The 13402-nt window shown below is 34.3% G+C and overlaps 1 protein-coding gene across 1 annotated transcript in view; it reads right to left on the bottom strand.

The window, feature by feature from the left end:
* The window catches only part of LOC148955815 (vesicle transport protein SFT2A), a 29313-nt gene that overhangs the window by 6085 nt on the left and 9826 nt on the right, over window positions 1–13402 (bottom strand). The window contains exon 2 of the mRNA XM_089108359.1: window positions 5643–5812. Coding sequence (XP_088964485.1) covers window positions 5643–5812 — 170 coding nt within the window. The remainder of the gene's footprint in view (window positions 1–5642; window positions 5813–13402) is intronic.

Raw genomic sequence — 13402 nt, 5'->3', positions numbered from 1 at the left:
TAGCAGCAAACCAGGCAGCTGTGCGGGTTGGGATTATGATAGCCACAGACTTTACCCTACATATAAATGCCCCTTCTCTGGTATTAAATCGTGGGCCAGTACCTCCTCAGCCTTTTGGACAAAAAGACGTTAAAATTTGTAAACAGACATTTAGCAGGAAAGAGTCCAGTAGTTGTCATTGCTATAGCACAACATAATAGATAATAGGTGAAAATGAATATCTCTATTAATACAAATACCTTCAAACTAACATTATTCTCACCTTACCAGAAAATATCGTATACAGGGAAAACGGTAATACATAAATACATGAAAGATTTTTAGACAACTCTGAATATTCATAGAGTCGAACAACGAAAGGGGTTTTGTGGATCATTACTTCCAAAATGGAAGGCTTCAACTTTGAATGGAGGGGCTCCAAAGCTCCAAATTTTGGAAGGCTCCAAAATTTGAATGGAGGGCAAAATTACTGTAATTACATTTTTTGCAGTAGATGTTTTCTGTCCAATAGTTTAAATAAGAAGAAATACGTAAGAATTGTATTTGGAGCTGAATGACGGCTTCACTAGCATAATAACATTTGGTAGCATTTGAACTAGATTCATGAAACATTCTTAGTCTTAAGCATGGCCTATATCCCGCTACATTCCATGATGTAGATATACCTCTTCAAATACAATATCAATGATCTATGCAGTTCACCATGGTTAGATCCACCTTTTTTGGATATTAATTAAAAAAACTTTTTCCACAAAATAAGTTTTTCAAAGAAAAGTAAAGAACTCCATTAAAAAAAAACGAGATGAAATTAACATAAATTGGGCTCTGAACCCCTAAGCCTTTCCAAGGCCAGAACATAATTTGCACTTTACTGAAAAAATATAAATGTTCTTACTTTTATAACAATAATAAATCAAATTATATTAACATTTTGATTACTAAATATCAGTATATGTATATTAAACTGACAATGCAAATTCATTTGTAATTTTTTCAGTAAAGTGCAAATTATGCTGTGACCTTGGGAAGGCATAGGGGTTTTGAGCCCAGCTTATGTTAATTTCTGCTCGTTTTGAGTTTGACTCAGTTATTTATTGTAATTTGTATTCGTTTTGGGTTTCATTTATTTATCGATACTAATTTGTGGTAGTTTCACGCTTCGTAGATTATATGATTTTATTTTTGCTCATTTTTGTTTAATGGAGTTCTTTACTTTTCTTTGAAAAACTTATTTTGTGGAAAAAGCTTTTTTAATTAATTTCTGTTCGTTTTGTATTGACAAAGTCTTTTCAAGGAAGAAGAATAATACTTTAAATCTTTTCGTTTTTTTTAAGACTTTGTAGTTTGGCCTGCTATTTGTATGCTGGAGAAAAATTTTCAGCAATTCTTATCGACATGAACCCTTTTAAAAATCTGGACACAAATAGCAGTGTTTAATTTAGTTTCATACCTCCTCTAGTTGACCTGAAATGGAAAACTTTATACCATTCGCAAAAAAAAAAATCTGCTTACTTTCTTTGATAGCTTGGATATACTTGCACTATTTTGACTTGGTTAAATCTTAAGAGCAGAAGCAGCCCCGAAAGTTTGAATATTATTTCCTCATTCGATCTCGGGATATTGCTGAAAGAACTAATTTGTATTTAGATTTTACACAGTGCTTCTTGATTTAAGCTTAAGGCAACATTTAGTTTTTAAACATAAAGGCAAATGGGAGGGTGGGCGTGGAAGGGGGATTAGTTGCCCTCCATATTCGATATGAAGTGCCGGGGTCTAAACAAAAACAACAACAAAAAAATCATACATTATACCCACATCGATCTTTAATATAAAAATGTCAAGCCTTCCAATCACTTTCGACTATTAAAAACGCCACTAGGCCTTTCAATTTCAACTCGAATGAGCCCTTTTTTAGTTTCTACGACAACGCTTTCTATAAACACCGTATATTCCCCCAGGGCATAAATTACAAACCTTCCCCTAAGGGCTGCGAGGATGATTGTCATCCTCTAAGAAATAATTTCCAGAACTTTCTACTGTGTTGAACACAATGGCTATCTCAAATTTCAATTGGATGTGTTTGGGAAAATGGTGGGCGTTACTCGCTCTACTATCACTTTCAACTATTAAAAAAGGCACTAGCCCCTTCAATTTCCAATCAAATGAGCCCTTTTGAAGTTTCTACAACGACGCTTTCAATAAAAACCTTATATGTCCCCAGGGCACAACTTACAACCCTTGCCCTGAGGGTTGTGGGGGAGTGTCCTCCTCAAAATATATTCTCTACCCTCACCCTCAAAGATCTAAAGACCTTGTCACCCTCAAAGACCTAATTTACAGAACTTTCTACTACGTTGAACACAATGGCTATCTGAAAGTTTCACTGGATGTGTTTAGGGGCATGGTGCGCGTCAGAGGGTGGTTAGTTACCCTCCAATCATTTTCAACTATTAAAAAGGGCACTAGCCCTCTCACTTCCGAATTTAATGAGCCCCTTTTTTAAGTTTTTACGACAACTCTAACTATAAAAACCTTATATGCCCCCAGGGCATAACTTATAACCTTTGGCCTGGGGGCTCTGAGGGGTTTTTCATCCTTAAATAAATAATTTCCAGGACTTTAAACTACGCTGAACAAAACAGCTATCTTAAAACTTTGATTGAATGTCTTTGGGGAAATGGTGGGCGTGGGAGGGGGTCAATTACTCCCCACTCACTTTCACTAATTAAAAAGGGCAATTTCAATTTCCAAACAAATGAGCCCTTTTAGAAATTTCTATAACAGCCTTTTATATAAACCTTACATGCACCCAGGGCATAACTTACAACCCTTGCACTGAGGGTTCTGAGGGGGGTTATGATCCTAAAAGACCTGATTTCCAGAACTTTCGACTACGTTGAAAAAAATGACATCTCAAAATTTTGAGTGAATGTGTTTGGGGAAAAGGCGGGCGTGAGAGAGGGTTAAGTTGCCCTTCAATCACTTTCGACTATTAAAAATTTTTCACAACATCGCTTTCTATAAAAAACCTTACATGCCGCCAGGGCATAACTTACAGCCCTTGCCCTGAGGGTTGTGGGGGGAGGGGTTGTCATTCTTAAAGACCTAATTTCCAAAAATTTCAACTACGTTCAATAAAATGGCTATCTAAAATATTTATTAGATGTGTTTGGGGAAAAGGTGGGTGTGCGAAGGGGGAGGGGGGTTAGTTGCCCTCAAATCACTTTCGACTATTAAAAAGGGCGAGCCCTTTGTATTTCCAATCGAATGAACCCTTTTTCAAGTTTCTATGACAAAGATTTCAATAAAAACTTTATATGCCCCCAGGGCATAACTTATAACCCTTGCCCTGAAGACTGTGGGGGGGGGGGGGGGTGTTCCGGCTCAAAGGTATAATTTCCTGAACTTTAAACTGCGTGGCACAAAATAGCTATCTCAAAATTTTAATTGGATATGTTTGGGGAAATGGTGGGCGTGGAAGGGTGTTAGTTGCCTTCCAATTACTTTTGACTATTAAAAAGGGCCCTAGCCATTTCAATTTCCAATCGAATGAACCCTTTTTGAAGCTTTTACGACAACACGTTCCATAAAAACCTTATATGCTCCCAGGGCATAACTTACAACCCTTGCCCTGAGGGCTGTGGGGGAGTGTCCTTCTCAAAAACATAATTTATATCTGGAAATCAACAACGCTGAACAAAATGGTTATCTAAAAATTTTGATTGGATGTGTTTGGGGAAAAGGTGGGCGAGAGAGGAGGGTTAGTTGCCCTCAAATCACTTTCGACTATTAAAAAGGGCACGAGACCTTTGAATTTTCAATCCAATGAGCCCTTTTTCAAGTTTCTACGACTAAGACTTCACTATAAACTTATAAGCCCCCGGGGCATAACTTATAACCCTTGCCCTGAAGACTGTGGGGGGGGAGTGTCCCAAAGGTATAACTGCCTGAACTGTAAACTGCATGGAATAAAATGGCTATCTCAAAATTTTGATTGGATGTGTTTGGGGAAATGGTGGGCGTGGAAGGGGTGTTAGTTCCCTTCAATTACTTTCGACTGTTAAAAAGGGCACTAGCCATTTCAATTTTTAATCGAATGAGCCCTCTTTGAAGTTTCTATGACAACGCGTTCTATAAAAACCTTATATGCCCCCAGGGTATAACTTTTAACCCTTGCCCTGAGAGTTGTGAGGGGCTTGTCATCCTCAAAGACCTAATTTGCAGAACTTAAAACTACGTTAAATAAAATGACTATCTCAAAATTTTGATTGGATGTGTTTGGGGAAAAGGTGGGCGTGAGAGGGGGTTAGTTGCCCTCCGATCACTTTCGACTAATAAAAAGGACACTAGCCCTTTGAATTTTCAATTGAATGAGCCTTTTTGAAGTTTCTACGACAACACCTTCTATAAAAACCTTATATGCCCCCAGGGCATAACTTACAACCCTTGCCCTGAAGGCTGTGGGGAAGTGTCCTCCTCAAAAATATAATTTCTATCCGGAAATCAACTACGCTGAACAAAATGATTATCTCAAAATTTTGATTTGATGTGTGGGGAATGATGGGCGTGAGGGGGGGGGGCGCTAGCTGCCCTCCAATCACTTTCGACTATAAAAAAGGGCACTAGCCACTCCAATTTCCCATCGAATGAGCCCTTTTCGAAGTTTCTACGACACCTCCTTCGATATGAAGTGCCCAGGTATGGAAAGAAAATAAAAATAAATAAATAATACATTGTGCCAACATTGTTCTTTACTTAGGCAGCGCTATTGCGCCTGCTGCAGCAGACATATTTCCCTACTGTAGCCAATTCAATAAGGATTTGTCATCCAAGACAAAATGTGTTAACAAGTTTAAATAAGATGTAATACAACAAGTCAAAGAACCCTTTTTTTTTATGGAATTCTTAAGGACTTCTTAAATCACACAAACTTTTCATAAGCTTTTTATCTTAAACTTTAATTGGATTTTTTGTGCCCTTGTCATTGCATAACTACCCATGCTCCCAAGGCTGGTTCAAAGAAACCATAACTGGCAGTTTTTGTCTCCTTATCTTTATATAACTACCAGAATCACCTCCCTAAGACTGGTTCAAAGGCATTTCCCCCTCCCTGAAGGATAAAAAAAATAACGGTCAAAAATGTAACTTGTATTTCCACTTTATGACAAAATAATTAAAATAAATTAATGACAATAAACTTGCAATTCAAAAATCAACTTCAATACAGTCTCCCCCCCCCCTAGCCTCCATGGTCAGAAATTTATCTTCTGCTTTTAACCTTGTTGTTTGTGGCATTTTTTAAATACTGTCTAGTTGCCAGGCCCTAACTCAATTTTTAACTTATATCTTCAAAACTACTTAGCATAGAACATATTTTAAACTGTATAAATTATAAGACTCCTTAAATACTTTTATTATAACTAAAAATAAATACTCAATGCTCTTAAATGGTTGTTACAATTTAATTGGTTACAATTTAATTCAGTTCAATGACCCCTAACTGAGCAGTTTAATTTGCTACAATTTAATTAACCGGCAGGATTTCTTCTGTGACTCAGCATATATGATGTAACCAAGCTTCAATAGAGCTAAAGCTTACAGGCACAGTCAATTATTACATACAAGAAATACTTCAAAAATACCTCAGGATAGACGTTATATTTCCAATAGTGTAGAAAATAGCAAAAACCTTGATTCCTAAATTGAGGAACAAGGATATGGATCCTAATAATGAAAGGAGAAACCCAATCACAAAGCAGATGGCAAATCCCTTGACTCTTGTAGACCAGCTTAAAGTAGAGGTATCTATAATCTTTAAAAAAAAATAAAAAAGTATGTATTACAAGCGAGGCTGTATCCAGTGTAGAGGGGTGGGGGGGGGTAGGTCTGGCTTGACCGCCCCCCCCCCACCCCCCAAAAAATTGGTCCTAATTTTAAAGAAGTAACAAAAATGCATTTAAGCAGATGTAACAAAAATCCTGGATATGCCATTGATTAAAAAGAGTACATGGTCAATGTTTAGAGGTCAGGGATCACTGAGGATTTAGGGGGATTCTGTTCAAAGCTTCTTTTACAGTCACCATCCACTTTTGGCTTTAGGTAATTTTAAGTTGAATAAGCTAGTTTAAACACTAAAACTAACCTGGCAAGTATGTGTCCAATAAGAGAGTCATGCATACTCCTGCCATTTACCCGTGCCCCAGCCATTTAAACATTTGCCTCGGACTATATGTCTTGACTTTTCTCTGTCCTACAGTTACCCAGCGTCTTGATGCAACCTATACAACCTAATGTTAAATACTTGATAACTTCAATTCATTTTTAGCATCTTCTTCCAGGCTAATGAGGACAGTCCAGTCTGATGTCTCTATCAAATATGTCTTCATTTTTCTTTAAATATTTATTCACTAGGAGGAAGATATTTCCTTTGATGGATGTTATGTTTTTTTATGTTTCTAGCCAGCAAGGCATCAAAATCAGTGGCACCACATCACAAAAGTAGAGGGTGCTCCTGCTTAAGACTTTGTTAATTATCATGAAAAAGGTATTTTATTAAATATATAGAAAATGCAGTTAGTGTGTCTTATTTATGAGAAATTTAACCCCAGTACTACTTGTAAATATGCAATTATACTTCAGTTTGCGTTTGTAATTTTGTAAATGTATGTCTTATAAAGCAACATACACATAATCTTAACATATTTGGTGTGCATATTTGAGCCAAATATAACCATTATTTGTAATCCCTGTAAGATATGTATAAATAGTGAAATAACTCAAGAGAAAAGACAAAGAAGGAGAAAAGAAATTATGATATGCATATACATGAAGACATACACATTTACATCCATAAATTCATACAGGAACTGTAATTAACACATACATATACAAAAAAACTTCTCTTAGAAAAGTCAAAACAGCTGCACAAGAGGGTGAAAAAGATCTCACTACAGGCAAGATTCTTCTATTAACATGGAATTAACCAAAAAAAATGCTTAAAATTTCCAGTGTTTGTGAACATTAAAAACTAAGAGATGTTTTAACAAATATGTCAATTTTGTGAATTAGGGATGAGTATTTCTAATGTTTCAAACACATGCTTTACTTATGGATTTCAGCACCTGCTTGTTCATAAGTACTGAAATATCTGAATAGTAATAGTAATAGTAATTGAATAGAATAGTAATTTCTTTGCACTAAATAAAAAGTAAATAATGCCGATTTTTGGTTTTAGCAGTTTTTTAGCAGTGAATTTTCTCAATGAAATAAGTAATTTACAATCAAAAAAATTTCATAACATTACATCTTCTTCCCATTTGGCAAATAAATTTGTATGGTCAAAGGCTCCTTTATAGCTCTTGGTTAGACATTGTTACCATTTTTTGGGAACTTGTGATTTACTTTTAATACTGTTTTATTACACAAGTTTACTTAAAATTAAACTTACTGATGAACACAAAATTATTGAAAAAATGTTCTATCTTCTTTTTTAGGCCTGACAAGTACTCTTAGAATTATTAGTATTTGAAGACTTCATTTTTGATGGTAAATTCCTGCTTTTCAGATACTACAGTCCTTAGCATTTAAAAACATGGTGTAGCAACCCCAAGAAAAGATATAGGAAAAAGATAGGTATAACCTTGATACTAACACCTTTAATATGCACTAAAATAGCAAAATTTTGATCTCCAATGCTCATAAGAGATTAAAATATTAATTTAATTAACAATTTTTGACTACACTGTTGTAAATTGAACCATAGTCCAAAATTTTAGCTCTGGTCCAAAGTAGTTAGATTTTAGGCCAAAGAAAGTTGTGCCTTAAAAGCGCCAATTTAGGGTGTTCTGTATCTGGTAATAAATCTTTGCTTCCCATTTCCCATTTTACCAAGCTAACTGGTGTTTATCTTAGAAGATTTCAATCTACCACAGACAAGTTAAGCACCGTTTTTGGCCATTTTTTCAATTACTTCTCTTCTTGAAGTGGTCTTTTTATCACAGAATTGATGCTAAAAATTCTAAATGGTTCTTCCGGAAATATCAAATGCTTTAAAAATTAAATGACAAAATTGCCCACATAGGGACAACAATTCTTAAATTTCCAATGCATGCAACTCTATACATTTCCAGAGTTTTATAAGGTTGTAAACCAAACTATAATTAAAAAGAAATGAAAATAAAGTAAAATGGATATAATATTTCAATAAGGCAAAAGAAAAATAACACAAAAAGACTTTTCTGTTATTTTCTGCTGTCTTACTGAAATATTATATTCATTTTTCTATATTTGTACCCTGATTGTAAATACAAAAGGAAATGTCATCTATGAGCTTATTTATATAGGTCAAACTATCTTTTCTTCAAGTCAATACCATGATTTTACAGAATGATATCTGCCATTTTACTCTAGAGTTTTCTTTTATGAAAGTTGTCAACAGACTTTTTCAGGAACATCACTAGAAGAGAAAATCAAATATAGTATATATATATATATATATATATATATATATATATATATATATATATATATATATATATATATATGTTCTCTGTTGTTTAAAATTAAAATTCCCACTATTAACCAAAATTTCCAGTATCTCTACAACACCAAACAATAACAACTTTAAGCACTTTTCTTCCCCATTCATATCACACCTGTTTCATTAACCTATGGTACACCTCTCCTACAAAGGCCTACGTTGCAGCACCATCTAGAGGTCAAGGCACAAACCAGTGTTTTATTGTATTAGCGGGATTTGAGGCTCTTCTTGGGAGGAAAACGAGCAGAAGAGGGGAGGGCACCTGTTGCAACGGCCGTAGAGGTACCTGTCGGGTCCTTTGACTCTTAAACTGGGCATACCAAAAAGAATGCACAAAAAATAGTACAAATATTCAAAAATACAAGTAAATAGTCATAGGATTTAAGGGAAAAAACTTCCAAGTTTCTCATTTATTATAATCTGTCTCTTAGATCACGACATTTAATTGCAATCAGGTTACTGCTGGTTCTCAACAGTTTTGACATTTGCAGTCAAAATAAATTTTGCACTGAGCTATGAAATACTACTATAAAGTCGAATGATATTGCATATTCTGCAAATCTAATCTATGGTTTAACAATCCTTTTACACTAACAAGGTCCTTACATTAATCCTGCAGCATGTAGTATCAAACCCTGGGGCCTGTTCTGCAAGGCAGAGATCCATCCACTGTGCCATCATGGACAAGAAAATGGTTCAGTCAATAATCTCTATCACATCTGCAACTTTAACCTTGCTATTCCCAGTCAAGCATCAGAAAAACTATCATTGCTACTGTAGTGATTTGGACTTCATACATAGCAAATATTCTCAATATTTTACTCTTTACTAATGGGCATAAGTACTGTAAGCATTGCATGTGAAAACAATTGAGTCTGTTCAAATGCAGTCAGTTTATTATATACAAAATTTTCTTACCTTAAAAGCAAGCATTGAAACCAAAAAAAAAAAAATAAAAGCAGAGATTTTGGCATGTTTTCCAAGAAAAACTGCAATCCCAATACAAAATTTCCAATTGAACTGCAATTAATCATCTATTCTTCTAAAATGTAGCCATCTTTAGAAATTATTATAAAACAGTAACTTTTCAAACAATTTTGATTTCACCAAAGAATAAAAATCTGAAGCAAAAATAATTTGAGAAAATGAATCTGTTTATTTTCTTGGTTTTGCTTTCAATATCGCACTTTGAAATTCAGCCAGCTGTTGATGAATAATAAGTGAAAAATAATACAAAACAAGAAAAAAAAATTGTATATATGTGTGGGTAGGGGGACTGGGATCCAATTGCAATAGTAGCTACTAAAGTATTTGGAAAGGGTTTTGACAAAAAATAAAGAAAAGAATGCAATAAGAGAATAACTGTCCATATAACTATCAGTTAATGACAATACAAGACTTACAGTTGTCAAATAACACAGTCACAAGAAGAATACATGCAATTTCAACAGACAAAAACTCCAGTTAAAAACTGACTTGGAAATATGTGACTGGTTCTTGCTACAATTTGACAAGTCAACAGATATACTGGACAACACACAGTTAGCAGTTATGGTGAGAATGGTGTTTAGTAACTTTGCAGTAAAAGAGGATATGTTACAAATATTACCTATGAAAGGACAGACAAGGGGTGAGGATATTTATAATACATTCAAAACATACGCCAAGTCAATAAATATGCCTTTGCACAAGCTGTCTGCAATAACCACTGATGTGGCACCAGCAATGATGGGTAAAAACAAAATTTATTACCCTCTGCATGAAGGATTATTCATTTTCAAACTTCATGTCCTACCATTGTATTATCCACCAGGAAGCTCTGTGTTGTAAAATTTTGCCATTTGAATACATCATGAAAATAGTTACAAAAATAATCAATTCTATTTGAGCAGCTCCTTTGCAACCCCAACTTTTCAAGGCCCTGTTAGAAGATACTGAAGATAAAGAACATGATGTTATTCTATATACTGAAGTACATTGGCTCAGTATAGGAAAGGTTCTTACAAGATTTGTGACTTTAATTGAAGAAATAAAAACATTTATAAACAATAGAAAGGAAAATTATGATGAACTAGCTGACTGTGGCTGGCTGATTGATTTGGGATTTCTCACAGACATCATGGAAAAATTGAATTCCTTAAATTTGGAGTTGCAGGGTAAAGACAAAAGCACATCTGAAATGATAAGCTCTGTAAAGTCATTTAAAGCTAAATTGGATTTGTTGATATCGTATCTGCAGATCAGTTCTCTTGTGCATTTCCTACATATAAAGAAAATGCTAGGTGACAATGAACTAAATGGGACATTATTTATTAAGCATCTTTAATAGTTAAAAAAAAACAGTTTGAAGAGAGATTTTTGCAGTTTCAACATATTGAGCCAATAGTTTTCTTCTGTATCAATCCTTATACTTGCCAAATAATTGTTATGGAAATAGCCACATGTATTGCAGATTTTGTTCAAGGTAAGACAGAAGAACTAGTTAGAAATTGTGGACCTTAAGAAAGATATTTTGCTAAAATCCTTAATGTCAGAGGACTTTTGGAATGCAGTGGATAGAGAAAAGTTCCCACTGTTGAAAAAAGCAACATATAAAATTGAGTCATTTTTTGGTTCAACATATTTATGCAAATCATTGTTTTCAAACATGCACTTAATAAAATCAAGATATAGATCTGGACTCATTGATGAGGATCTTTATGATTGTCTGCTAATAGTATAATTGTCATACACTCCTAATTATGAAGCTCTGGCCAATAAAATGCAATGCCAAAGATCACATTGACTTTATTATTTTTTCAACTAAATGTTTTCTTTGTATTTGTGTGTTTTGTTTACTTTTTTTACATTTTGTAAATACATTTCTCTGTGTGTATGCAATTTTAAAAAATACCAAATAAGTTTATTATTTTGAAACATTTTTGTTTATTAATACATTATGACTATAAGAAAATAAATTATGGGAAAATGACAAGTTATGGAAGGAGTTTGTCTATTTAAAATTGTTTGTCTATTTTAAACATTTTAAATAGGAGTTTGTCTATTTAAAATGTTGGGTGGTGCCCACCACCCAACAGATATTTTAGAATGTGCTCTGGAGTAATAAAAAGGTTGGGAACCCCTCCTCTAGAGGAAGAAGGAGTGGATGTAGGTAGGCTACTTCAACATACCTTCTGAGAACATACTTAAGTCTGTAGCTTAGATCAATCCCTGAAATTATAATTTTCTTAACCTAACCCTTTCCTAGAAAAAAAAGGACCTGAAGTAGAATTTTACCAATTTAACCATTGAAGTAATGATTATCTGTCCAGCTCAAGCCTACCAGGTGACTTACCATAGGCCTACTATGTTTGGAGAGAGCATTAAATGGCAGAGCAAATAGTATTTTGCTCTTCAGCTTATTCATTAATAATAAAAAAAACTTATCCCAAAGAAATTGCGGTAAAATTCTACTTTAGTTACTTCTGGCTATCTTGGACAGGGGTTGGGTTAGGAAAATGAAACTTTCAGGGATGGATGTACATGCTAAGGTTTGTCCCGGGAAGGTACATTGAAGTACCTACCTCCACTCATCCCCCCTCTATATAATGGTAAATTACTGCACATTACTAGTTGTTTTTAACTCCTATTTCATCCTATATTACTATCATAAATATAAATCACTGCTTACCATACACAACTTCTGCTTTTAACCTTGTTCATTAAAATATATTCCAAAATCCTATTTAAATCCTAAGCCATTTAATTTTCAACCCATGCTGACTTTCTTTATGGTATATGAAACCAGGCTTGTTGTGATGTCACACTTACCTTATCAGAAACCCTGTACCCTTGAGGGTAGTAGGCACATGCCAAACACCTCTGTGTTGATAAGACCATTTAAACTGTATTAATTAGGGAAAGGATTTGACAAGAGAGACCAGTAAAAATAACCTAATCGTTTTTAGAGGACAAATTATGTCATGGGAAGATGTTTTTGGAATCCCCCTTCCACCCAAACTCAAAATTTTCTAAAATTCTACTTTAGAAGCTTTTAAAGTATTTCTAAAGTACTAAAAGAGAGAGTGCTAAAAACATCAGAATCAACTTCAGAGGAGACATTATGTCACGGGAAGAGGTTTTTAAAATCCCCCTTCCCCCCAAACTCAAAATTTATCAAAATTATACTTTAGAAGCTTTTAAAATATTCCTAAAGCACTAATAGATAGTGCTAAAAACATCAGAATCGACTTCAGAGGACACGTTATATCACGGGAAGAGGTTATTTAAATCCCCCGTCCCCCCACACTCAAAATTGTCCAAAATTTTACTTTAGAAGCTTTTTAAATATTTCTAAAGCACTAATAGATAAGAGTGCTACAAACACCAGAATCGACTTCAGAGGACAAATTATGTTATGGGACTATGTTTTTGAAATCCCCCTTTCCCCCAAACTCAAAATTTTCCAAAATTCTACTTAAGAAGCTTTTTTAAATATTTCTAAAGCGCTAAGACATAGAACGCTACAAACAGCAGAATCGACTTTAGAGGACAATTTGTGTCATGGGAAGATGTTTTTGAAATCCCCCTTCCCGACAAACTCAAAATTTTCCAAAGTTCTACTTTAGAAACTTGTTAAATATTTCAAAAGCACTATTAGATAGAGCACTACAAATATCAGAATCGACTTCAGAGGACAAATTATGTTACAGGAAGATGTTTCTGGAATCCCCCTTCTCCCTAAACTCAAAATTTTTTAAAATTCTACTTTAGAAGCTTTTTAAATATTTCTAAAGCATTAATAGATAGAGTGCTAAAAACATCAGAATCGACTTCAGAGGACACGTTATATCACAGAAAGATGTTTTTCAAATCCCCCTTCCC

Source organism: Artemia sp. Qi Xiang Cuo, chromosome 2 (genome assembly GCF_049724085.1).
Source record: "Artemia sp. Qi Xiang Cuo chromosome 2, ASM4972408v1, whole genome shotgun sequence".
Taxonomy (NCBI): Eukaryota; Metazoa; Arthropoda; class Branchiopoda; order Anostraca; family Artemiidae; genus Artemia; species Artemia sp. Qi Xiang Cuo.
This window is presented reverse-complemented; position numbering and strand designations above follow the sequence as displayed.